Source organism: Protopterus annectens, chromosome 5.part0, assembly GCF_019279795.1.
Source record: "Protopterus annectens isolate FY-2018-M chromosome 5.part0, PAN1.0, whole genome shotgun sequence".
In the NCBI taxonomy this organism is placed as follows: Eukaryota; Metazoa; Chordata; order Ceratodontiformes; family Protopteridae; genus Protopterus; species Protopterus annectens.
The window spans coordinates 1434223756-1434251255 of record NC_056735.1 but is presented as its reverse complement, the minus strand read 5'-3'; the positions used below and the strand labels follow the sequence as shown (position 1 = coordinate 1434251255).

The window sequence follows — 27500 nt, the reverse complement described above, 5'->3', positions numbered from 1 at the left end:
ATGGGAGATTCACTGTCCTAATCCTTCTTGAACAGTGCAATCTCTGGTGCACTTTCTCAACTATGGCATTTGTATTGGTGTTCTAAGACCAGTCCTCATAAATGGCACTCAAAGAAACGTTGTGTTTCTCACTCTTTCCACTGTTTCCCCATTGATGGTGAAAGCAGAATTTTCATTGTGATTTTTCCTGTAGTTCAAAATTATCTCTTTTGTCTTGTTCACATTTAGTGCTAAGTTGTTATTTCCACACCAGGTAATCAGTTGTTCCACCTCATCTCTATATGTTGTTTCATCATTATTACTGATGAAGCCCACCACTGTTGTGTCATCAGTAAACTTGAGGATGTGGTTTGTATTGTAACTAGCTGTACAATCATGTTAACAGGGTGAACAGCAAGGGACTTAGTATACATCCTTTTGGGACTCCAATGTTAAGAGTGATGCTATCCAAGGAGTTATTTCCTGCACACACTTTCTGAGGGCTGTCTGTGAGAAAGACAAGAATCCAATTACAAATAGAGTGTTGAAGCCTAGTTTGAGTAACTTCATTATCAGATGAAGAGGGAGGACCATGTTAAAAGCAGAGCTGAAGTCAATGAATGTACCCTCGCATAGGTGTTTTTATTCTCAAGGTGTTCCAGCATTAGAAGGAGTGCTAGAGAGAGGGCATCTGCCATAGAGAGGTTTGCTCTATGTCAGATGCCATCTCTCTAGCACTATACATATATATGTGTGTGTGTATATATATATATATATATATATATATATATATATATATATATATATATATATAAAATGCAGCTCCATTTCCATATCATCAGACTCTTCACCCCAGTACCATACCTAGCTCATCTGATGCCCTGGACATCTGGACATTTCCCTAGAATGGTACCACATCAACCAAAAGTATAGGAGCAAAACAAAGTCATTCAAGAACTGAGGACAAAAAAAAAGGTCTTCTGTACTTCTGCAATAGTAGCAACAAGCTTGCTGCAGCTATAGCAAACACCCTGCTATGATTATTAACACACACTGAACTTCACCACAAGCATGAATGCTGTATGAGCATTCCTTTATGCAGTCCCAGTACCCTCACGGCTTTGTAAATGAATGCTGGTACTGCAGTTACACCCCATCAGCACCTGCCAATCATGCTTCCTAACAGCTTATGCCCAGGACAGCTGTCCTTACACCCCATCCTAACTATGTGTCTTCTTCTCATATTGTTAACGTCTACTTTTCATTAGCATTGATGTTTAGCATGACCAGTTTACACACTACATCCCCTGCTATGACTCTTAAACCCTTCTTTACTGTGTACATTTTTCTTTCATTGCATCTGACGTCTGTCTCTATACTTGTTTAGAGGAACACCAACCCTTTTCATATTTATGACATAACCTTCTAGTGCTCATTTTCAGAAACATTTCAATACTGATAAGTAAACCTTTATAAGAAAGGATTGCCTTTACTGCATTTTTATCAGCACATTAAAAAAGGAAAAGTCTAGGCATAATTCAAGCACAACAAGAAAAGCAGATACGATCGAAGATCTTTAGAATGACTGCTATTTTCCCCATTTCCTTTCCTCTTCCACAGTACTACTGGACAACAGGTTTCAGAGTTATCTTTCTGCCTGAGAATAGAAAATTAGAGACAGGCACAGACACACGCACACACACACACAAACACACGTGCCCACACACACACACACACACACACACACACACACACACACACACACACACACACACACACACACACACACACACCGCAACACACACACACACACACACACAAACACACGTGCCCACACACACACACACACACACACACACACAAGCAACGCACATGCAACGCACACGCAACGCACACGCACACACAAACACACACGTGCACACACACACACACACACACACGCAACGCACATGCACACACAACACACACACGCAACGCACACGCAACGCACACACACAGACACACGCAAACACACGCACGCGCACACACACACACACACACACACAAAACGCACACGCAATGCACACAAACACACAAGTGCGTGCACCTACACACACACACGCAATGCACACACAACACACACACACTCACACACACATACACACACACACCCACACACACACACATGCACACACACACACACACACACACACACACACACACACACACACACACACACACACACACACATATATGCAGTCTCCATGTCATTTGGAAGTTCATTTCATGGACCAGCAGCTGTTAAAGAATGATATCCAAAGAGTCCCTGCTGGTGAGGTTTTAATTGCAGGTTTAATCTGATGCCAAAAAGGATAACACGTTAAGACAAATGACAGACTGATCAGATTAGAATGTGGTTGTAAATGCAAAGACACTTGGAATAGTGACTCTGAAGACTGTGTTCCCTTGCATGGATCTGGATTCTTACATGGTTACACTAGACATGGGTAATGGTTAGCTTCACATTCTAACATAACATACCTCAGATTTAAGACAGTTTGTTATCACTTAATATTTGCCATTTGGGTCATTGCTAGGCCCCAAAGTATATCTGAAATGTTTAGCTGCAATGCTTGCACATCTTTAGATGCAAAGCACTCTCATTTTTATTTGTCTGGATGACTGCTTGATAGTGGCAAAAATAAATTCACTTCTGACCTAATACAGACTGTTTGACTGATGCTGCTTCCACCATCAAATATTGGCTACAGATTGTTTGCATTTTACATGGAGGGGTCTCTTCAAGAGTTTGACACTTCAAGGAAGTTGGTCTCAACCACAGAAATAATTTCAAATTGTCGTGAAGAATATTAGAGATGTAAGTAAGACCCTAATATCCTTCTGAGACAAATTTCAACTAGGCCATCTTCAAGTTAACACAGCTAATACTATAATGATATTTTATAAATCAAGAAAGGAGAAATTAAATCTTTTCACCCTTGTAAACAGGCATATCGAATGTGGGAATGGATTTGCTTTCAGTGCTAATGCCTAGGTAGTGTAGTACACATATCTTCCGAATGAACATGAGAAGGAACCTACAAGTATACATCCACAATGCCTGGGTGTGTAGTAATCATTCTGACAGAAATCCAGGTGGTGCCATGGCTCGGGACAACATTCTTTAGCTGCATCCAGCTCATATTACAGGCCTAGAAATTCAAATGGCACAGGCACATGCACTTGAACCCCTTCTCAATTAACTTTTTTCCTGTGGACACAGCCTCTCCCTATTTTCACCCACATACAACTCCTAAGTTCTGCTTATTACCTCCATCCTACTATTCTTCTAACATACATAACTCCACAATTACTGCTGGACTGCTTTTCTACCCTCATTTTATTATCTGCAATTCAAATATATGTAAACATTGATATTCTTATATCTGGAAATGATTCATTAAGGGAATACCCTGTCTGTTAGAATTATTTCCTTACCTGGTTATTTGCTTACTGTCATTACAACCAATCTGTAACCAAAAGCATCTCTTCATATGTACTTAATTATACCCTCAACATGGACTATATCTTTACCTGATAGGCATCGCTAATATTCTTTCTGCATGCTTATCATTTTTTAATGCAGAAATCCTACCTCTGTAAATGTTTTATTAAGGCTTACTCTGCTTACAGAATGTTTATCTGCTATTGTACTCTCAGCATGTGTTATATGTCTGCTTGATACGCATGTTTATTATTGTTAATGGATTTCTTCTCCCGAGGTCTCCGCTAAAAATGGGCTCTTCTTGGCCCAGTGGACTTCTCTAGTCCTCAGACTGAAATAAATAAATAAATAAATAAATAAAATAAAATCAAATAAATATAGGCACTTTAATTATCAAAGCAAAACTGGACCAAAACATTTTTCATCAATTCAACAATATCAAAACAAAAAGATAAAATAATGATTTCTGAAAAAAAAAAATATATATATATATATATATATATATACATACACACACACACACACATATATATATATATATATATATATATATACATACACACACACACACACACACACATATATATATATATATATATATATATATATATATATATATATATATATATATAATTATAATTATTTAAAAAAGGTAAATATGTAGTGCAATGAAAACTTATATGTGAGATTTTTTTCTTGGCCTATGTCTGGGAAGCGCAGATACTTTTCACTGTTCCTGCCTAATTAAATGACTTCTTCAAAGTCACACAGTTTGCAAATAGAAGCTGCTGGAATCGAACCCTAACTAATATATCCAAATGTTGTAATTTAATATTGTAGTGACCCTTCTTGAAGACAATAGTACGATGCTGCACAAGAATGTTTTAGTCTAGCAGTTAGTGCAGAAGATCAAACTATGAATTGTTAATGTGCTTATTTCTCTATTCTTGAGTTTGGCCCCTCTGCCTCCATTTGCCTACTCTTTCACTCTAAGCAAGTTACTTAATCCTACAGTGCTCTATGAAAGTCAGAAAATTAAGATATGCTTCTCACTGGTCTCTTGAAATGAATGCCTTGTAACTACCCATGAACATATAAAGCTGTTCTTTGAAAAGTGGTGAGCATGACAGTAAACCAGCTCCTTCTCCTTCCTTATAAACTGGAAAAATAATTTATTATTCTTAAGGTACGTCTGCACATCTGTTAATGATTTTGACTGAAATTTCATTGTATAATACTTTAAGAAATAGTCCACTAAAGTCTGATGTTTTAGTGAGTACTATTAAGGGGATTAAAGAAATGAAGAGCCCTCCAGGCAATTCGGACTGTATGTGAGACCCTCTTGCAGCTAGCAACATTAAAAGGAATGCATGTATAAGACCAGTAGGTTCATGTGGCTTGAGGTACAGTTGGTAAAATTTCTGTCTGGAAATTAAGATCGGATAGGCAAAACCCATATGTTGTGATTTTTTTTCCTATTACATTGACCACTTGTCAAAGATCTACTGTTAAAGTAAATGTACTTATTTTCCCCCTCAGACCATTTGTCAAAGATGTACTCTTGAGGTAAGTATATTTAAACTCAACTGTACCATCTTTGTACTAGCGGTGGCTCTGTGTCTCCATTTTGAATGCACAGGTAGAAACACCAGAGTACTGGCCAAAATGCTGACATTACTAAGTCTTTGCAAGCAAAGATCTATTTAATATGTGTCTTCAAAATTTAGGTCTGACCTTATTTAAAAATGTTGCTTTCTTGCATTTCAATGTCTTAGAAAATCTACAGTCCTGGAAAAATGTAGTATGTATAACTTGCTGTAGTTAACAAAGCAAACAAGGCTCTGACCCTTTAGCTATAATGGACAAATTTGTAGTCTCATTAACTATAGCTTTTAAAATTTGAATGATGTGTTATAATTAATATGTGTGCATTGCCTGGTCTGGTATCAGATCCTTGCTTAGTAGCAATAATCTTAATGATAATACAGGCAGTAGAAAATGTGATAACTGTAGTACTTGAAAGGTGATTTTGTGTATTTTTTTATATCTACTAACCAGATTAATGCATAGTTAAGACTGCCTTGCAAAGCTACATTTGTGCACAGTCATTTAATTATAATTGAACTGTTTAGGTGGTGATATAATGTTTCATAGTTCATTGTATTTTCTGCTTCTCTATAAGCCATAAATGATGACAATGTTTTCCTCAAGCAATTTAAGTTTTTTGAGGAAATCTCAGAGGGTCATTTCAAGCTTTTGCTTTGGCATGCACAATAAATCATCATATTTCTTAGGTACATCTTCAGCTGCGTGTAAATCTGTAAGAGACATAAATCTCAGCAGCAGTACATTTAGGGACCTCTTATGGAATAGACAGCATGTCACATTTTTTATATTAACTCTTAAATGCTCTTTTACATACAGAGTAATCTCCAAGTAACAGCGTGATTTAATGGCTAAGATTATGTATAAAAACTGCAGTTATGTGCAAGTAATCCTAATGAAGAAAATGTGCTTTATATCCAGTGATGATATTTGCAAATATGCCACTTAAATCATAATGTAAAGTCACCCAAACCTTTGTTACTGGTGCCCACACAAGGAAGCTTACTTTATGTACTGAGAGGTCGGTCATGCATACCACCTGCCATAAAATACCATTTCTTAGCTTAATATCCAAGTTCATCAGAAGAATCAATTGCTAAATATAAATGAGAATGCTGTGAAAGTTGTGTGCATCACATAACTGATGATGACCTTCCATATCATTGTTGCAGTATTCCTAATACAAGGGATCTCCTGCCAAAGATAGTCCATCATCCAGTCAGAAACCAAAGTCTTTGTATCTACAGGTGCTGAACATCACACATATACTCCCTGCATAAGGTGTAGGAAATAAAGGTGATGTGCTGATGCACACACTTCAGAACATCTTTGCTGCCAGTCCGAATGCCATCATTGAACATTGGTCTGAATACCTTTCTTCTGTGCTGGGTACTGGGGCTTTTTCAGATAAGTGCCCGTTGGGGTTCTTCCTTATATTTCACTTTTATTTTTAGTGTTGTTGGTTTCATGTCATCCAGAAAGGGAAAATATCAGTGTGGGAGGCAGATTCCCTATAAGGATCATCATGAACAATATCTGTTCTATTTTGGCTCTTCTCATGACCACGCACAGTGTTCGATCTGCCAAGCATTTGTCCCCAAGATGCTACACAGACTCCGCTCCTGTTTGTCTGTTTGCCTTGAAAACCAGTGTCTTAAGTTGTTGTCTCAAGGTGCTATTGTGGAGTCTTCCTGTCCTGAGGGTCAACCATTGGCTAAGAAAAAGGCCAAAAAATGGAAGAGTAACTAGCCTACTCCTCACAGATCCCTTCCCCCTTGAACTGTGGTACAGAGGAGGAGGATTCTGTCAGTCCAAATTCCCCTTTAGAGGAGCTCTACTTTGGGGACACTATTTCCCGTATGACAGTATTCTTTAAGTTGGATTGTTCTCAGGTTTCTGCTATCTAGAAGAAGTATTATGAGCTCCTCTCAATGGAGTCTCCAAAGCCTTCTACTGTTCCTCCATTTCTTGCTGCCCTCCTGAATACGTTTTCAGCAGCTTTTGTACCTTGTGATTCTCATCCTTTAGCTCCCAAGAAACCTGACAGATTTTTACAAGATGTCTGATTAATTTAAATCCCTGTATAAATGCCCTTCTGCTGATCCTTCTGCAATGTCTATCTCCTCTAACACACCTTCCAAACTGTTGCCCTCTACTAAACTGTTTCCTTCAGATGAGGATAGTTCAGCCATGGAAAGGCTGGGCAAAAAATGTATACTTCTACCACCCTGTCTTTTAGGACTATTAATTACCAGACTCATATGGCCAGTGTTTCAGCCCTCCTTTCTCAGGTTTCTCAGGTGATTGCTGACCTTCCTGGTTCTGAGGGGAAGGTTTTGGCCCTTTCCTTGTTGGGTTCTACTTCCCAAGTTTCCCACCACTCTGTTAAGTGCAGTTATGTTGTAGCTGATTCAACTTCCACTGCTGCTGCATTTGGTTTTGTTATGAGGCATTACTCCTGGCCTCATCTTCAGGCTTTACCTGATGACATTAAGGCCATATTATCGGATGCTTCTTTGGATAATGAAAATCTTTTTGGTACTCCTGCTGCTGCACTTTTTAAATCTCTCCAGGATAAGGGCAAAGCCTTGCAGGACATGAAACATTTCCATTTCTCATATTCTAAAGTGTCAGAGGAATTACCCTTCCAAATCTGCTTTTGTTTTCAGATAGTTTTGCCCTCCTGCCAAGGGTGAAAAGAGTTCTAGATATGTACTTCTTGCTAAATCTACACAGGCCCCTATTTCTTAGGACAAGCCAGGTTCCATTTGACAATTTGCTTCCCTTTTCCCTCAACCAGGTTCGCTTGTCCCTTCATTTTTCTCTGTCCCTTTCAAATTGCTTAAGGATCACAGGAGATTCTTGGTATCTGCCCATCATCAGTCAGGGGTATTTAATGATTAGGATATTCTTCCTGCCTTTCTGGGCATTCCTCAACCTCCTCAAGAACATCTTCCTGTCTTTCAATTGGTGCTTCATTCTCTTTTGCCCCAGGGCATCCTTCAGGCTGTAGCCCCTGCCCAGGAAGGAAAGGATATTTATTCCAGCATGTTTTTGGCCCCAGGAAGTATGGCACCTGGAGACCAATTCTGGACTTTTCTCAGCTCACTACCGTTCACAAGGTCCCCTCCTTTCAGATGTTGTCTCTTCAAATTTTATTTCCTCCTTCTATCCCAGGCCTTTCTGGTCTCTCTGGATCTCAAAGACTGATGATGGGCAACCAGTGTTCCACACCAGAGGTCAATTCCTCATTGGTCAGATCTGACCACAAGCTAATCACCCTAGACATCCACATCCCACCCCACCCCCCATTAGGGAAACCACTGTAAAAAATTTCTCCAAAGCCAACTTCACACTTCTTAAGACAGAAGTGGCAAACTTCACGACACCCATGCTGATTGACAATAGAGGTATGACTGCTGAATCCTATACAAATGCACTTTATAAGCACTTACACGAGTGCATGGATCGTCAAGTCCCTAACAGAACCAAGATGCTATCCTCCAAAAAAAGGAAGCCAATCTGGTGGTCCCCTAACATAAACAAACTTTAAAACAGAAGAAAGAAACTGTTGCAAAAAAGAGTAAAATCCCATGGTTGAAGGAACCGTGGTCAGCCTCAGTAAGAAGCTGAGATCCCTCATAAAATCCTCCAGAGCTAGTTACGAAAACAAAATCGCCACTGATTCTAAAGACAACCACAAAGCATTCTATGGCTATGTCAAGAATCTCAATGGCAACACTCAGATCTACTCTGAGTTACAGCACAATGGCACTAAATATACAGAACCAACTGATATTGCCAATATCCAGGCAGATAGGTTCAATGCTAACTTTACCCCTCTCTCACCCCCTAAAGGGCCCATCTCTATACCGGAAGAATGCAAAGTTCCTATAATCATGGCTGTACAGGTAAAAAAACACTCTCCAAAGCCAAGAACACAGCATCCATGGGACCTGACAATATCCTAGGCTGCGTTCTACATGAATGACAGAACGAACTGGCACCCCACCTAAGTACCATGTTCAATCATAGCCTCACCTCAGGCTTTGTGCCCACTAAATGGCACACAGCAATGGTTATCCCACTCCACAAAGGGGGAGCCAACACGGACCCCGGGAACTACTGCCCCATTAGCCTGACTAGCCTGGTCTGCAAGGCTATGGAACATATCATGGAACTTATAAACAATGAAATTGGTAATCTCCAAACTCTGGACCCTACCCAGTTTGGGTTTGTAAAAGGCAGACCATTCTCCTAAATCTGAGAGACTTCTTTGAAGAGGTCACCAAAGCCTTAGATGAGGGTAAGGTGGTCCACACAGCCTATCTAGATCTCGGCAGGGCTTTCAACACCATCCCCCACTCTGGAATTATAGATAAACTAACTAATCAAGGAATAAATCCCTATGTCACAAGATGGGTTGCCAAATGGCTCACTGACAGAACCCACACTGTGAAAGTAGCAGACTCTAAATCTAGCTTCAGACCAGTGACAAGTGAAGTACCACAGGGTTCAGTCCTAGGTCCTCTCCTGTTTGATATCTACTTTTCTGAAGTACAGGCTAAAACAGAAGGTCTTTGACTAACAAAGTTCGCAGATGACTGCAAACTAGGAGCCATAATCAAAACTCCTAATGATGTGGACATCCTACAAAAGGGCCTCACTGAGACAGATGCCTGGTGTCAAAGCCATGGCCTCAAGCTCAATGCCAAAAAGTGCATTGTAATCTCTTTTGGTAAAAACTTTGTACCCATGAATTATCACATTGGCGGTAGTCTACTTAACACTGAGTGTGATAAGAGACCTTGGGCCACAGGTGGACAGTAGTCTCTCCTTTGATAATCACATCTCCACAGTAGTCAGGAAATCCTTCTACGTGGCACACCTCATCACAAAAGGTTTCTCATCCAGGAAAAAAGAGGTCATTGTTCCCCTCTACTTATCACTCATTAGACCCATTATAGAGTACAACGCTCCTTTTGGTATGTACCCCACAAGACATCTACAACAAATGGAAAGGCTGCAGAAATACCTCACAAAAAGGATTACTGGCCTCAAACACATGCCCTACGCAGACCGTCTAAAAAACTCCAGCTTTACTCTGTCACATATCGCCTACTTAGAGGCGATCTCTGCCTAACATACAAAGCTATGTCAAACCCAGAGCTGTTGGACATGTTCCACTTAAAGAAATCCCAATCTCTTCGAGCTACATGCTCTAGGACCTAAACCTTCTCACCACAATAAACAGAATATGCTGGAGGGATAGATTCCTGTCCCAGAGACTTCCCATACTCTAGAACAAACTACCTATCTATATCAAACAAAGCTCCTCATTAGCACACTTCAAGAAAACTCTTGATGATTGGATGGGAAATAGGAAATTCACCCCGGGGGTCACTTCTGTGGCTCTGCTTGAGAGGGCCATAGGAAAATAATTTTCTTGGGCGGCAAAAGCCAGAGTACCTTTTGGCTAGGCTTATATAGACCCTAGGGCCAATAGCCTAGTACCTACCTATGAACCTATGAAGATGACTACCTTCTTATCCCCATCCATCCTCTTTTAAGAAAATGTTTGCATTTCTCTGTTTATTCCTTGCAATTTCAGTTCTCTGTTTTTCCCTTTGGCCGCTCTACTGCCCAATGATATCACTAAATGCCTCACTTGCAGGATGAGAGGAATTCAGATCTTTAAATATAGGGATGATCTGCATGTTCAGGCCTCATTCCCACTGCTTCAGGATCTCCAGTTTACTATTTCCCTACTACAGAGTCTGTGATTCACCATAAACTTTCAAACACAAGTTTTCGCTCTTTCTCAGGATCATGTTTTCTTTGGTTGCAGAGTTCAGACCATCCCCATGCTGGCATCTCTGCCTGCCCCCAAGGCCCTGTCTCTGACTGCCCTTTTTCAGTCCCTTCTTCCTCTAGATTCACTCACAGCACAGCCAGGGACTTTCTCAACATACTCAGGTTTATGGTTTCCACAGTTCCCATGCTGCCTCTGGTCAGGCTCCATATGTGAAGGCATCAGTGGTACCTCACGTCAGTGTAGCTTCAACATTGTCACCTCCTGGACTTCTTAGTTTCTTTTCTTCTCTGTATCAAGCTTGAGATTCGCTTGTGGATTCATCAAATTTCTCTTAATCTGGGACTTCCTTTCTGGACTCCAGTCCCAACTCAAGAGCTGTTTACAGATGCCTTGGACAGGGTCTGGGTCTCTGGCCTCTTCATCAAAGCTCAGACCACATCAACATCAAGGAGATAAGGGCTGTGCTTCTAGCTTTTCAGGCTTTTCATTCCCTCTTTCATCCTGGGCCCCTCAAAGTTTTCACAGACAATGCTACAGTGATGTGTTATGTCAACAAGCAAGTGGGTATAAGGTCCTACCTTCTTTGTAAGCTAGATCTGCAGGTCTGGGATCTAGCTATCAAGTATCACGTGACTCTTCAGGCTGTTTATATTCCCTCAAAACATAATCTAGTGGCAGACTGTTTGATCAGGCCCAGCACACAACCTCGTGTATGGATATTTCACAAAGATATGTTACTGGACATTGTCCATCTGTAGGGTATTCCACAGGTAGATCTTTTTGCCCCCCGCCCCCCTCTGAGCAGGCAATTTCCTCCTGTCTATACCAGAGTCCCATATCCCCTGGCTTGGAAGATGGATGCTCTGTATTTTGCTTGAAAGGGAATGTTTCTGTATGCCTTCCCTCCTCTTCCTCTGCTTCCAAGAGTCTTGCACAAGATCAGGCAGGACTCTCCCAAAGTCTTGTTGGTCCCTCCTTCTTTCTCACTTGGCCAGGAGCAAATCACCAGAAGTTACCTCACCAGGCAGACCTTCTCACATAAGACAAGGGGTCTCTTATCCATCCTCATGTGTACACTCTTCAACTGATGCTGTGGGTGATAGGGTTCTGATCCCTTTTAGGCACCTTTTTTCTGAGGACATGCTTCATGTCCTGCAAGAGGCTAGGAAGCCCACTACCAGGAAATCATAGTTGACCAAATGGAAGAGATTTTCTGTCTGGTGCCTCTCATGTAATCAGGATCATCTATTTGTGGATGTTCCTGTGGTCCTCCCTTATTTGTGTGATTTGCTCCAGGCTAGATTGGCATATACTTCAGTTAAATTTGCATATCAGCAATTTCTGCCTGCCTGCCCTTGAGCCTCCCAGGAAGACTGTTTCACTTTCCTGGGACCTCAGTTTTGCTCTTGAAAAATTGACTCAGGCGCCTTTTGAGCCTACTGCTTCAGCTTCCTTACAACATTATACTTGGAAGACTGTTCTTTCTGCTCTTACATCAGCAAAGAGGGTTTTGAACTTCAGGCTGCCATGTCTGTTCCTTCTTTCTTATTTTTTCACAGGTACAGGGTGTCTCTTCATACTAATCCTTCTTTTATGCTTAAGGTGGCCAATATGTTATCCCTTAATCAATCTATTCATTTGTCTTCCTTTATTTCTTCTCCAAAATCTGTCAGTGAGGAAGTTCTTCACACCTTGGCCTTGCACAGACAACTCAGATATTATTTGGATAAAAATAACGTTATTTGCAAATCTGAGCAACTTTTTGTTTCTTTTCATCCTAGGTCTTTGGGTTTAGCTGTTTCTAAGCAGACCATCTCTTCTTGGATATCTAAACAATTTCTTTGTGTTATCCTTTTCATGGCAAATATCTTTCCTCTGAAGTAGAGGCTCACTCTACAAGAGCTGTTGTTCCTCTGGTGCTTTTAACAAGGGTCTCTCTACACCTTCACTAAGGATTAAAAGTTGGATGTTATTTCCAGGGCTAGAGTTGGCTTTGCCAGGTCTATCTTACATGGGCTTCTTGAGAGTTCTTCAGTGCCTTCCTCTTCCAAGGTTTCCCGTTGAGCTTTTGTACTCTCCTTTATGTTAGGAATATTGCAACAGTGATATGGAAGGCCATAGTACAGATGTGTAAAATCTTAGCAGATGTCCTCTTCACTCTGCAGTGTTTGCCCCCTTCCTCCTGCCCCTTCTCCTCTAGCCTGTTCTCCTTGCCCTCCTGGCCAAGGAGTTCCAGTCTGTCTCTCCGTCTCTTTCTTTTCTCCTTCTGGATGCACATGATCCTCCAGGTCCCTAGGGAGATTCTTTTCCTCCTGAGGCTTTTCAATTCTAAGTGTGTGCATCCATACATCACGTTTATGCCCCATGCCTTGTGCAGGGAACATATGTGTGATGTACAGTGCCTGTAGATACTAAAGGCTTTAGTATATTGGCTGGATGTTGGGCTATCCTTGGCAGAAGATCCTTTACATTAGGAATATTGCAATAATGAAGAGAAGGACATCTACTGTCATGGTAAGATTTTGCACAACTGTAGTTTCTTTCATCTTTATTTATTTTATTTTATTTATTTATTTCAGTTTGATTACCGGGGAAGTCCACTGGGCCAAGAAGAACCCATTTTCAGTGGAGGCCCGGGGAGAAAAGCTCCAAAGGCAGTACAACCAATACAATGTTTAAGAAGAATACAAAAGATAATACAAACAGCAAGAAAACAAAGTAAGACACTGCAAATTCAAATTTACAATAGAAAGTACACACAGTAAGAACATTTTAAAATGCATATTTACAATAGAATGTAGACACAGTAAGAACATTGAAAATGCAAATTTACAATACACTGCAAGAATTCATAGGACACAGCAAAAGTTAAAAATTAGTCAAATTTTTTTTTTTTGCTAACTATTCAATATTGTCATCCATACAGTGAAGTTAGAGCCTGCTAAAAACATAGCTAGAGTTTGAGTGTATAAAGGTGCAGGAGTACAGGGGCTTAGTCTAGGGGAACCTTGGGATTAAGTAGGGTGAAAGCAAGAACATTTCCATTTTGAAGATAGGTGTAAGAAAAGTTGGGTTTTGAAGTAGTCTGAGTTTGGTATGGTTCTAAGAGAAGGAGGGAGAGAGTTCCATTTCCTACCTAGAGAGAAGGATAGAAGATGTTGACCAGCGGGATGTTTTGGTCTGGGGATGGAGATTAGATTTTGGTGTTCAGATCTTAGAGATCGGTTGGGAATGTAAGGGGGGAGGATGTTGGATAGAGCAGGGCATTTTTCTGGGTAGAATATTAATTTATGAGTGGTTGTTAGTTGGAGATAGTCGAGGTGGTTTGGGAGTTCTAGCCAGTTTAAAGATTGAAGGGAGAGGCAGTGGTGGGTTGAGTTTTTGGATTTGGTGGCGAATTTAGAGATTTTATTATAGCAAGCTTCAAGTTTAGAGGTGAGGGAGGCAGACAGATTAGTTAGGAGAGGGGCTTCATAAAGTAGAGAGGGTAGGAGGAAGCAGGTAGCTAAGGTTTGCCTGGAGGATTTGGAAAGAAATAGATTATTCCTGTAGAGCATGCCTAGTTTTTGGTGGGTTTTTTTTATATTTTGTTGAATGTGGAGGTCAAATTTAAGATGTTCGTCTATGGTTATGCCAAGGAGTTTAGCGTAGGGGACCACTTCAATAGGAGTGTTAGCTTGGCTGAGGATGTTGAAAGAGATTTTGTCCAAGGAAGAAGTCTTGGAAGAGAGGAAAATTAGTATTTTGGATTTATTGGAGTTGAGGGAGAGGTGGTTTTGGTGCATCCAGTTTTCTGTAGTGGAAAAAGCTGTTTGAGTTTTAGAGAGAAGTTCAGTAAAGCTGGGGGCGGCATAGACTAAGGTAGAGTCATCAGCGTACTGGAAGACTGTAGTGTCAGGGAGAGCAGTATGAAGGTTGTTTATGAAGATGTTGAAAAGTAAGGGACCGAGAATGGATCCCTGAGGAACGCCAGTAGGAGTAGGTAAGAAGGAGGAGGTAGAGTTCTTCCATCTGACAGCCTGGGATCTGTCAGAGAGGTAGCTGGAGAACCAGGCAAGAGTATTAGTGGAAAGATTAAGGTTGGAGAGGTCGCAGAGTAGATGTGAATGGGAGATGGTATCAAAGGCTTTAGAGAAGTCCAGCAGAACAGTGGATACTAGATGTCCGGAATCTCTGGCTTGATTAACTGTTTCTAAGAAGGAAAGTAGGGCAGTTATAGTGCTGTGGCCTGGACGGAAACCGTGTTGGGTGGGTGTAAGTAGCTGATTCTCTGTTAAGTAGGGTAAGAGTTGGCGGTGGACACATTTCTCAAGAATTTTGGATATAGGAGAGAGTAGGGCTATAGGGCAGAAGTTAGAAGTAGAGTTGTTTTTACCTCCTTTATGAAGTGGTAGAATGTAGGCAGAATGCCAGAGTTTGGGAACGTATGACTCTTTTAAGGATCTGTTAATCAGGATGCTAATTGGAAGAGCTATTCCTTCGGCTGTGTGTTTGAGGAAGGAGGGGGGAATGTTGTCGGGGGTGTTGGAATAAGGTTTTAGTTTGGTTAAGAGCTTTTTTATGAAAGTTGTGGAAACTGGTTTGAGTTGAAACATAGGGTGACAGTCCTTCGGAGAGTTTAGGAAGTTGGAAGGGTTGTTGTCAGGGAATGTTTTGGTTAGTTTGGCTATAGAGTCAGTAAAGAAAGTGTTGAAGAGTGAGCTTAGTTCATTGTCAGTTAAACTAGGGTCAGGGCAGGGGTTATTTTGTGACCCAGGATGGAGAAGAGAGTTAACAGATTTCCAGAAATGTTTGGGGTTGTTAAGATTAGTAGACTGAAGTTTGTTGTAGTAGTTTTTGTCTCTGATGATTAGTTTTTACTTGGTTGCGGAGTTGGGTATATTGGAGCAAGGCAGAAGGCTGTTTGCTTTTCTGATAAAGCTTCCAAGATTTGTCTCTGAGTTGCATGGTTTGTTTAGTCTCTTTGGTCAGCCAAGGAGCAGAATTGGCTTTGATTCGTTTATTTCTAAGGGGGGCTAGAGAGTTGAGAGTATTTAAGAAGATGGAGTTAAAATGTTCTACGGCATTGTCGAGGGACAGAGTTTGAAGGATTTGCCAGTTGATTTCTTTGAATATGTTGGAGAAGATTGTGGGGTTGAAGTTGCTAAGGTTACGAGTTTGGATATAATGATGTAGGAATTGAGAGGGGTTAGCTGAGCGATGAATGAAGGCAGGTAGATGGTCACTAAAGGAGTCAGGGATAGTTCCTGATAGAGAGATTTTGTTAGGATGGGAGACTAAAATCCAATCTATGATGGAGCCAGGGGGGTGTTTTTTGTTGGGCCTGGTTGTAGAATGGATTAATTGAGAGAAGTTGAAAAGGTTGATAGCTAGGGTGGGGGAAGGTGTGTTGATTTTGTTCCAATCAATGTTGACGTCTCCTAGAATAAATGTTTCATATTTTATTTCAGATGAGGCCCAGTGGAGAATATTCTCTAGGGTAGAGATGTTGTCGCCAGGGGAGATGTATAAAGAAATGATACAGATATTTTTATGTTTATTGAGTTGGAGTAGACAAGCAGTTATTTCAGTATTTTTGAATAGAGGGGTTGAGATTTGCAGGGGGATTATGGAGAGAAGGTTAGAGTAGATAATGGCAGAGCCTCCACCTTTTTTGTTTAGTCAGTCACTCCTGAGGATGTTGAAGCCAGGAGGAAGGATTTCTGAGTCAGAGATATGGGGTTTTAGCCAGGTCTCAGAGATGGCTAAGATGTCAGGTTGGTTGTGGTTAATCCAGGCGTGAACATGATGAAGTTTGTTGTTTAGGCTTTGGGCATTAATAGTGAAGACCTTAAGGGTGGTAGGAGAAGTCTTAGGAGTAGAAGGAGTGGGAGGGAGAGGTGTATTTGAAGTGTGGGAGGAGGGAGAAGGAGGGAAGGAGTTGTTTGTACTGAGGCAGGGGCCAGGATTAGGGTGGATGTCTCCAGATAAAGCTAGGAAATTATATGGGAAAACTTTAAGTCTTTTAAGTTTGGAGAGTAAGAAGTTGTTTGGGGTTGGTGGAAATGTAAGAGAGAGAATTTTTGTAGAGGAGGAGAGTATTTTGGGATGGAAGAGGTGTAGTAGGTTTATTGGGATAAGGCAGGGGGAAATGTAGTGGAAGTGAGTGAGTGAAGGAGGATGTGGGTGGAAGAAAGTGAGAGTGTGAAAAGTAGCCAGGTAAGGGTGAGTTATTGAGCAGTAAGAGGTAGCGTGATAGAGAGGAAGAAGACAAATGAGAAGAGAGAAGGGAAGTCTGAGGGAAATGAGAGTTTGGGAGAACATGATTGAATGGGTGGGGTAAGGGATGAAGAAAAGATGTAGTTGGAATAGTGTGAGTTAGGAGAGAAATGAAAGAAGAGTGGAAGGAAGATATCAAGTAGGAGAGGAGAGTGTAGGGTTAAGTGTAGTGAGAAGTGGGAGGGGTAAGAGAGGTTGGAGAAATGAAAGGAGGGTTTAGATTGGTTAATTAAAGTAGGAAGTCTTTCTTATTGTTGTTATATATATAGTTATATAGTCTTTCTTATTGTTGTTATATATATTTATTTACTACTTCATAATTTTCAGTACATTGTTTTATTGAAGTTTCGCATATGATGTTATGGTTGGATTTTTTTCTGTAAACCTTCATAAATGTGGTGTTTAAGGAGTTATAAATCATTCAGATTGTTTTTAAAATGAATGTTAGTCTTACATATGTGTGCTGCCTACGTTTCTGTTCATTTTCCAAACAAAAAAAAAACCTCTGTTCCACTACAGACTACCATGGCCAGCTAAAAGTCATTTAGTGGTGTACATATGGATTAGTGTACAAAACAGAGATGGATTTTTAAAGATCAGAAAAATGTAATTACTTCATATAAATGGATTCTATACTTCTGTAATTTGATTGTCTGTTGCAATGTAATATGCTTCTGTGAGAAAGGAGCCAGATAAATAATTTAAACTGAAAAGAAAAAAAATCTGTTGCTACAATGCAATGTCACTTAACAATTTTTTTTTTTTTTTGTAGTGGGATGTTGATGATCCTGTGACAGTCCCCTTAGCAACAATGTCAGTTGTCTTCACTTTCATTTTTGTTCTAGAGGTAAAGTATTTGCTTAAAATAGATGTGGCAACAATGTATATTATATTTTTATGAACTGGTTTAGTTAAGGCTGAAGTGCGGAAAATATTTCATTATACAGAAATGTATATTCACATTCAAAACCTATTCTTGCTACTCTGGTATTATAACACTGATTCCTACAATTAATACGCAGAGCTTACATTACTAGCAAGAGCTAGAACTCCTCAGCAGACTGTAAGCTCTCAGCACTTATAGGTTAATAGATTTATAGGTGTATACTAGGCATACCTCTCAACTGTACAGATTTTTGCAGAATGTCCAGATTTTTGCTTCTTTTTTCATAGAACTGTGATTTTCTGGCAAATTAGTGGCAAATCATTAAAGATTGAAGTTAGAAAATAATGACAGACATTTGAGTTTCAGACTTCATACCCTTTAGAAAATTCTTGCTAATGTAAAACTTGTTATTCCATCAACGTTCTAAGTTTGTAAGAACAATATTTAAAATTTGTTCCTTTTTTGGGCCTTTGTCTCACTTTTATTTATGACTTTGTCCAGATTTCTTGCTCTAAAGAGGTTGAGAGGTATGATACTAGGTTAATGACCACTAAGGGCCTTTATAGGCCTAGCAGTGCAATCCAAATCTCTCCCACAAGTTATATGTTTTAGATGTTTATATAGGAGTGATTATTTATGACTAGATTTACTGACTGCCTCTGTCCATCACAGACATGGGCGCCAGATCAAGCGTGAGTTATGCTTAAAAAGGGCTAGGGAAGGACTTTATTTCACATGAATGAGGAGACTGTTCCAGAAAAAGGGAATTTTCTGAGATACATATGTAGATGCTAAAGAGGAGCAAGCTCAGCACAGAGCCTTGAGGGACTCCACTGTTGATTGATGTCTTTCAGGAGGTAGCATCACCGATCCTGACTTCCTGGGTCCTATCTGTGAGCCAACTGGCTATCTAGCATGTTATATAGGGGGCTATGCCTAATTCTATAAGTTTGTTAAAAATGCCAGACTTGGGTATTGTATCAAATGCCTTAGCAGGTCAAGGTAGCAGTATGCACTGTTTTACCCTCATCCATTGCCTTGGTGACAGTCTGAAAAATGTCCGTCAGATTCAACAGGCATGACCTTCCTTTGAAAAGGCCAAACTGGGATGGATCCAATGTCTGAAGGTCTCCTATGTCTTTGTTAATCATTTCCATGATAATTATTTCCATGGCTTTTGCATATAAGTCAGACTAATAAGTCTATAGTTTCTGGAATCTGTTGTTGATCTGCCATTTTGAAGAGGGATGACTGTTGCAGCTGTCCATTATCTTGGCATTAAGCCTGTTTTAAGACTATAGCTAAATAGTAACTCCAGTGGCCCTGATAGGTCATGTTTCAGACTATTCAGGACTCATCTTGGGATATTATCAGGGCCTTTTAAAACTATGTTCTTGACCTTAGTGAGCACAGACAGGACATGCTCTGTATTTATAGTTGGAGGAGTTATGTTTGAAGGTATTTCTTGGGAGATAGCTTGGGGTGAGTGGGGGATAAAAGTGGAACTAAATTTGTCAGCCAATAGTCGCTATATCACCCAGCTCAGCAAATCTGGAACTATTAACCACCAGTTCAACACAGTGCTATGTGCTGCCTTTGGGATTTCTGACACAGCTGAAGAAGGACTTATGGTTGTCTTTTTGCCTGAAAGGCTATCTTGACCTCAAAATTGGATTTATTGTTCTTAAGCAGCCCTGTTAGCTGCCTGTTTATTTTGAAGAGAGAGTTCTTATCTTTCTGGGAGTTACACTTCCTGATTTTAGCCATGACTTTTTTTCCTTTTGTTGTATAACCCTGTTTAATCTGGGATGCCACCAGGGTGGTTTGTTTTTGGAGTTAGTTTTGGGCTTACGTCTGGTAGGTACAACAGTCTGTATGCAGCCATGGACATGGTTGTACAAAGTTTCTATGAACAATTCTGCATAGGCTGCTGTGTTTTCTGCATTTAGAACATTGAATTTTGACAAACTATTGCTTAATAAAAGGTAGTTTGCCTTGGAATAGTTTCTAATGTTTACTGGGTTTTCTGGGATTACCAAGATGATTTTGATTTAAAAGGAAGGAGCTTTATGGTCAGACTTTACTAGGGAGGGTATATCTTTGGGAGTGGTCCAGCATTCTTCCATATTTGTGAGTATGGGTCCAGTATGTTGAAACCTCTAGTGGGTGTATGGACTAACTTGCTAAGAGTGTTTGTATTTACAAAGTCAAGGAATCTCTTAGTGCAGATTTGGGACCATGTAGGATACCCAGTCTGCAAAAGGAAAATTAAATTCCCCCACAAGTAAGGTGTTAGGTTGGATGTGAGTGTCTCTAATAGGTTTAAGTATGTCCTATGAGTTTCTTGGGACATAGAGGGTGACCTATAACTTGCTAGGATATGGTAGAAGATTTTAATTATGGTGACCAGCACAAGGAGAAACTCTAGCTCATCACCCCTTTTAACCAACCTAGAGGTATGGTTGTCATTAATGTATATCGACACCTCTATCTTTAGTCTCTGTTTGTCCAGCTACTGGTCTAAAAGTGTGGAAGGCACTGAAACCTTGCACTGCCAGGGTACTCTCTGAAGCTTTAAACCTTGTCTCAGTAACTGCACAGATGTCTATATTCCCTAGTCTAGGGTGAGGAGGGCTTGGAGGTACTTTAGCTTTTTTGTTTAAGCTTCTGGCATTCAGCAGTAACACTCCAAAACAAGCCAGAGACTGTAGATGAGGTCAATGGTAAAAACAACCAATCAAGCAAAACAATGAAAACTGAACCTCAATGCCAGAAAATATTTTATTTTTATTATTAATTGTCCAGAAAGCTTTGCATGTATATGACTCTTACTGTGGTTATAGTAAAGATATTTTCTGGATTTGAGGTCCAGTTTTCTTTGTTTCATTGAGCAGTAACACAGTGAGGTACAGTTGAGTTGACTTTGCTATGTCAGTATGTTTGCAATTTAGAATTGCCTAAGAAAGGCTCTGTTAGAAAGGATGAAGTCTTAGTCAGTATATGCCTAGAGGGACAAGTGCAGACCATCCCTGGCAAAGTAACATAGTTGTTAATCATGTCTTCCCATGCTGACAAATATTGGATCCCCTCAGAAAAACACCAGAAACTCAGCCAATTTTTAGAATAACTCATCCTTTGTTGGTATTGTGGCATCATTCTTGGTGAAGGTAATATGCTGCTCAACGTCAGGCTACCAGCCTGAGACAAATACAGAGATCAATAATTTCTCTCTTAATATAGTCAAGGGAGGTATGTCTCAGGTTATTTACACCTACATGGAGTATGATGGCATCATACTGGTACCTGTGGTGTAGCGACTTGAGTTTATGCATAATTTAACAGATCCTGGCTCCAGGTAGGCAATAAATAGTGATCTTCTCCTTCATCCTGGTTAGAGTGGCATCAGTATCTCTTACAATGTAGTCCCCTGTAACTGCAGTCTTGCGCAGTGTGCTTGCTTGCACTATGAGCTTTGTATTTGGGGCTCCACTGATTGAGGCTGTATGGGTGTTGTTAGTTGTTGCTTTTGTATCCACAAAATGTTACTGAAAGTGTAAGTGAGTCAGTCAGTTAAACCCTGAGTTACATATAAATTGCTTCACAAGACTGCATGTAAAGATATGCATTATAGTCAATACAGTCTCATAAACTGTAAATGTGGCTCATAAAGCTTACTGGGCATGCTATAGTGCTTGTCATGAAATTCATTTGCTTAACCTTATAAACAAACTATCTCATTGTATCACACACCAAACATCCTCCATCTCTATACTGATAACTATGTGTACCGATAGTTGTTTATTTATTGTATTGCCTGAGATAGTGGATTTGTCCATTATAGAACCATTTCAGTTACAGTCTGGGAGTAAGGCATTTGTTACAATACCAGATTGATGTACATTTTCCAGATGACAAGATAGAATTTATATAACTATGTATCTCCCTCCCTCTTTATATATATATATATATATATATATAGAGAGAGAGAGAGACAGACAGACAGAGAGAAATAATAAAAGGGACTGAGAGAAAAGTTATTGAGGACTCATCAGTACATAGCAGACATGATCATATTGTAATATTCTTGCCTGTTGCTTAGGCATTCTTATGCTGAAGACACCTTGTGTGCTGGTGATTTATTGTTCTACGGTATTCAGGCCTGCTGTTTAGTTGATCCTCATTTTTTCATTGAGCTATACTGTAGTGATCTGTACTGTATTGAACTATATAGATCAGTACTGTATTGTACATTATCATGTTGTACCATATTGTCCTATATTGCATAGAGTTGCACTGTTTTGCATCATTGCTTGCTATTCTGTTGATCCTTATGTTACTTTGTGTTGTACTGCATTGAACTGCACTGTTGTACTCTATTGTGCCACATTAGAGTAGCACTGTATCATTATGTCATCATATTATTCTGTATTGTGCTATATTGTACAGAGCTGCATTGTTTTTCATTGTTCTGTAACTGCTTACACTGTTCCCTTATATATCATACAGCTGTTGCATTATGGCATGTTATTCTGTGCTGCACTGTTTTTGCACTTTTTGCACTGCTTTACTGTCCTTTTATGTATCTTACAGGACCACCCGCTCTTCTACAGAGACTATGATTCATTAAATGTCATAACATTACACAGCATATTTCTACTGGCATGTACATAGCATATTCATCCTGGCATCTCTACAGCAGCCATGTGTCCTCAGCCTGTCTCTGTTTCACCTGTTTCCAGCCTTCTAGCACTAGATATCCTACTGACAACTATTTGTCACAGAATAAGTCCTCAAATGAGAAATTCAAATGATTATTACATCTAGAGGGAAACCTCTCGTACAAACTGGGTATCAATACCCATAATACCACACTAGTACACTGCAAGGCAAACATAAAACCTTCCTATACTTCGGTGCTCCAAAAAGTATTTCCAAGCCCCCAAAGACCTCCTACACATGGCACCATAGACTTATGCACTGCAGGCAAACCTCAGCAACATGACAACTCTCATTCCAAATAACTTATTCCTCCACTACCATCACATACAAGGGTGGTCTGTTCAAACCCTGCAGTCTACAAGGGCCATCCACTCTGCATGACAAATTTACTTGTCATAGATGACTCCATAGTTCAGAACACTGATGCACCATTTGCAAAGCTGTGCAAAGACAGGCTGACTCTCAGCTACCTGTCAGATGTTAGAATTTATCATATCACTAAGACTCTCCATTCCTTTCAACTCAAGTAAGACTATGACAGGGTCATTGTTCGCATGGGTGTGAATAACTTGTGATCCAACCCCTTAGACTACATGAAGAAGGAAACGATGAAGCTAAGTATGTCTGTAATGCTGAAAAAAATCTAGTCTTGAATACTATCCTATCATCACCGGCAATGAAGCCACAATAGAAGCAAAAGATAGGCCACTTTAATAATTGTCTTGTTTATTCGTGTCATTTTGTGGGTGGCTAATGTGTGTCAGCCTGGAAGGAGAAGGAAGGCATTCCTGCCTATTTCACCAGGGATGGCCTGCACCTATCTTATCAGGGATTTTGCATACCAGTTAAGACTTTCTCTAGCCCAGTATTGACTTTTATATTCAATGTCAATCTTCTTAAGTTACTAACCAATTAAGCACAAATTCAAATCTGACAAATATCAGTGCAGTACTGCTTAGAGCTATGAACATAAATACGAAAATGCCCTCCCATGTGGCATTCCTAATTCTGGAAACATGGATATTGTCAACGATACTCAATTCAAAAACAGTGGCAGAAGCACTCCCTCCTTACCTATTCTTTTTGCCTACCACTAGTTTAGGCCTGCAAGTGCAGATAACAATGACGCTGGTGATGCTGTGTCTCCTTTATCTAAAACGTCTCTGGATTACTTAACCTGGACAATTACCTCAAACAATTTTATATCCTGTTATCAGTAAACAAGACCTAATATCACATCCTGGACAAATACAGAACCCCATCCAAGACCTCCACAAATCATAAAACATACTATAATAACGTGGAGTTATTAACCCAAACACCATCCTTCAGCACTTCCTTGAGTTTAACACTGTACATTTGCTGAATTAAATTATACTTTCCCTGACTTGGGACATTAATGTGCTCAATTTTGTCCTTACAAACACAGCTCCTACGTGCCCTTCACCCAGCATTGTACCTTCACTGAGTGAATCAAATCACCACAATCTTGTATTCATAGTCATAGGTTCATAGATAGATGATAGGCTATCAGCCCTAGAGCCTACACAATCCTAGCCAAAAAGGTACTGTGGCTTTTGCCACCCAAGAAAATTAATTTCTTGTGCCCCTGTCGAGCAGAGCCACAGAGGTGATCCCAGGGTGAATTTCCTATTTCCCATCCTATCATCAAAATTTTTCTTGAAGAGTGCTAATGAGGAGCTTTGTTTGATACAGACAGGTAATCCTAGATTACATGAGCAGCTCACCTCCCCATCTTTATAGACTTCTCTAAGGCCAATCTCTTCAAGCTCAATGATTATTTGAGATTTACCCTCCTTCTATAGTGCTATAGCAAATACCACTACATATGCCCATAGTGTATACTCCTATTGCAACACTTGAATAGAGGCTGTTCCTATGTACCATAAATCCACCAAGGGTCCTAATTTGTGAAAATATGTGATGTCAGGATCACAGTCTAAAGCTGAACTCCAAAAGTGTAACCTCTTTCACTTTGGGAAAGAAGAAGTCTCACACAATTACCTTGTAAAATGTATCTCCCTTAAAACAGACAAAGCAGTTTGAGACCTAGGCATATTAATGTATAATAACTCTCCTTTGATCACCATGTATCCTTGCTCTTACAGTGATGATTGGAATTTGCTAGCAAATTTGGAAAGCACAACAATGGCCATTACATTGGAAAAAGGTCTAGTTATATTCCAAAAAACAACAAAGCAAAAGAGTTCTTAAACTATCAGAAATTGCAGTTGTTCCCCATGCTAGCAAGATAATGCTCAAGATCTTGTAAGCTAGACTCCAGAAGTTTATGGAAGAAGAATTGCCAGATGTATATACTGGCTTTAGAAGGGGCAGGGTCAGTAGAGGTTACATTTCCAACAGCTTCTGGATAATGAGATAGCAAGGGAGGTATACAAATATTGAAAAGCTGTATTTTGGTGCAATCTCAAAGAAAAAAACATTATATCAACTAGCCTTATTAATTCTTTGGCGATAGATGGGGATTAATTTGAAGCAGTGGCAGGTTTTATTTTCCTGGGCACAAAGATCTCAGCAGGTTTGATTGCTCCCATGTTTTATGGAACAAAAGCAATACTAATGTTGTTAACATTTTAAAAGAGAAAAGCAACTGTTCTTGTGCCAGAAAAAAATCAAAGCTTTATAATGTGATGTTGAAGAAGACTTAAGAACTCTGTGGACTGCAAAAAGATCATATCAGGCAACATGTAAAGAAATAAATCTAGATTATTCATTGAAAGGCTCAGTAATAAAACTAAAGTTCAAATACTTTGGTGACATAATCCAATGACATTATACAGTAGAGAAGACACTGATACTAGGAAAGATCACATGGCAAAAAAAGAATGGGATGGAAGAGGCTAAAGTGGGTAGAGAGCTTTACTAATGTAAATAATTTGAATTTCAAAAATTTAAAGATGATGTTCTTGACAGGCAGGCATCTTGCACTAAAGTGCTCAAGGATAAGAAGAGCTGAATTTGACTTTATGACTAAATAATAAAAACATTGTCTTCGGTTGATAATTTTTGTCTGTTATAAGAATTTAACTCATCATTTACTGAATGTCTACATTGGTCAGTTTTAAACATAGTTTCATTGCATAGCAATCTCTGTATTACTGCAACAAAATGTCCTGAATCCCTAGGGTTGATTTGAAATACCCACTTTCATAAGCAAGTTGAAACCTTTTTAATTTTGTTACTTATCAACAGGATCATACCATAATTTACTCAAGATCTTATCATTTTGTTTGGATAAAATACATAGTTATGAAAATATTGAACTTGCATCTCAGAGTTAACACCTGCTCTGAGTAAGAATGCCTTTTTACTTTTATGTAGTCCTGATAATCAGTCTCTTCCATGTCCATGAAGACTTCCTAATAGTCAATCACTTTCAGTAAGCTGAGCTGAGAGAAGTCTAATGAAGTCACTCCATTTCCGTCCTTCCTGACAGATATAATGTTCAATGACTTCCCATCTGGTAAATCTTTTTAATGGTGTACCTGTATTTAGTTTTGACACTGCTCTCATGATGAATAATATAGCCTTAGCAGCAGCTGTGGTTTATAGGAATTAATAGACCATGGTCATCGTGGTGTGTAGGCAGGTGCAGTATACGTGCATTCCATTCAGCAAGTCTAACATTACACACCCCAGGATTGGTCCAAACAGCAGTAGCACAGAAATGCTTTGCTTTCTAGAAGGAAAATATGGCAATTTGACTTTGTGTGTGGAGCAAAAAGTAAAAAGTCAGGATTTTTTGGGATAAAAGGTGCACCAAAAACATGCTCACTACTCTTTCTGTAAAAAACTAAATGAGGCCCCAAAAAATCAGAGCAACAATCATTTTAAAGTAACAGTCCAACATCTTTTCTATTTAAGCTCTTTTGGATTCTTTTTTATAGGAAGATGTCCAGGTCTGCACAGCAATAATCCACAACAGTTTTTCCTTCAATGCAGTCCACTACCCAGAAACAATTTTACAGTCATGCAGTTTTTATCTGCAACCTCCATTTTTAAACATCAAAATCATGTTGTTAAGTTCTTTTTAGACAATACAGGTACACAATTCAGTTACACAATGACTTGAATCAAAAGCACTTTAAACATTTCATTTTTTTCACTATTTACTATTATTTACTCTGCTTACATCAGGTTTATATATCTCTCCATTCTGCTGAAAGCTATATCATTATATTACAACCAATACATATATGCCCCCCACACCCTTCCTAACTATATATACTAACTCCAGGATCATACTACAGTGGGGAAAAGGGCATAGTAGTGGCACCATGTAGACTACTGTAAGGTAAATGAAAGGTTTATGCCCTTTTCCCCACTGTAGTGCAATCCTAGAGTTAGTATATATAGTCAGGGTGAATGTGGGGGGAACAGCCCCCCACACTGAGGGTGTGGAGGGCGTAGCCCCCCACCTAGTCTGGTTTTATAAGGTCCAGTTTACAATTTAGTATGTTGAAATTCAGTATTATGCGTTTCAGTCTTATGGGTTTCAGTCAAGTGACTTTTCAGTCTTTTAAAAATTCAGTCTTATGGTCTCAGTTAAATGAGGTTTCTATCATGTGATAGGGATTCATATATATATATATATATATATATATATATATATATATATATATATATACATACATACATACATGGGTCTACTTTGGTATACTGACTTTACACTTATCCGAATTGGAGATTCCAAACATGACAACACCAAACTT

The 27500-nt window shown here is 39.5% G+C and overlaps 1 protein-coding gene across 5 annotated transcripts in view; it reads left to right on the top strand.

Moving 5' to 3' along the window:
- Window positions 1-27500, top strand: part of NALCN (sodium leak channel, non-selective) — a 3563801-nt gene that overhangs the window by 3234914 nt on the left and 301387 nt on the right. For all 5 annotated transcript variants that reach the window (XM_044071239.1, XM_044071242.1, XM_044071240.1 and 2 more), the window contains exon 33: window positions 17914-17988. In XM_044071239.1, the coding sequence (XP_043927174.1) occupies window positions 17914-17988 (75 nt within the window). The remainder of the gene's footprint in view (window positions 1-17913; window positions 17989-27500) is intronic.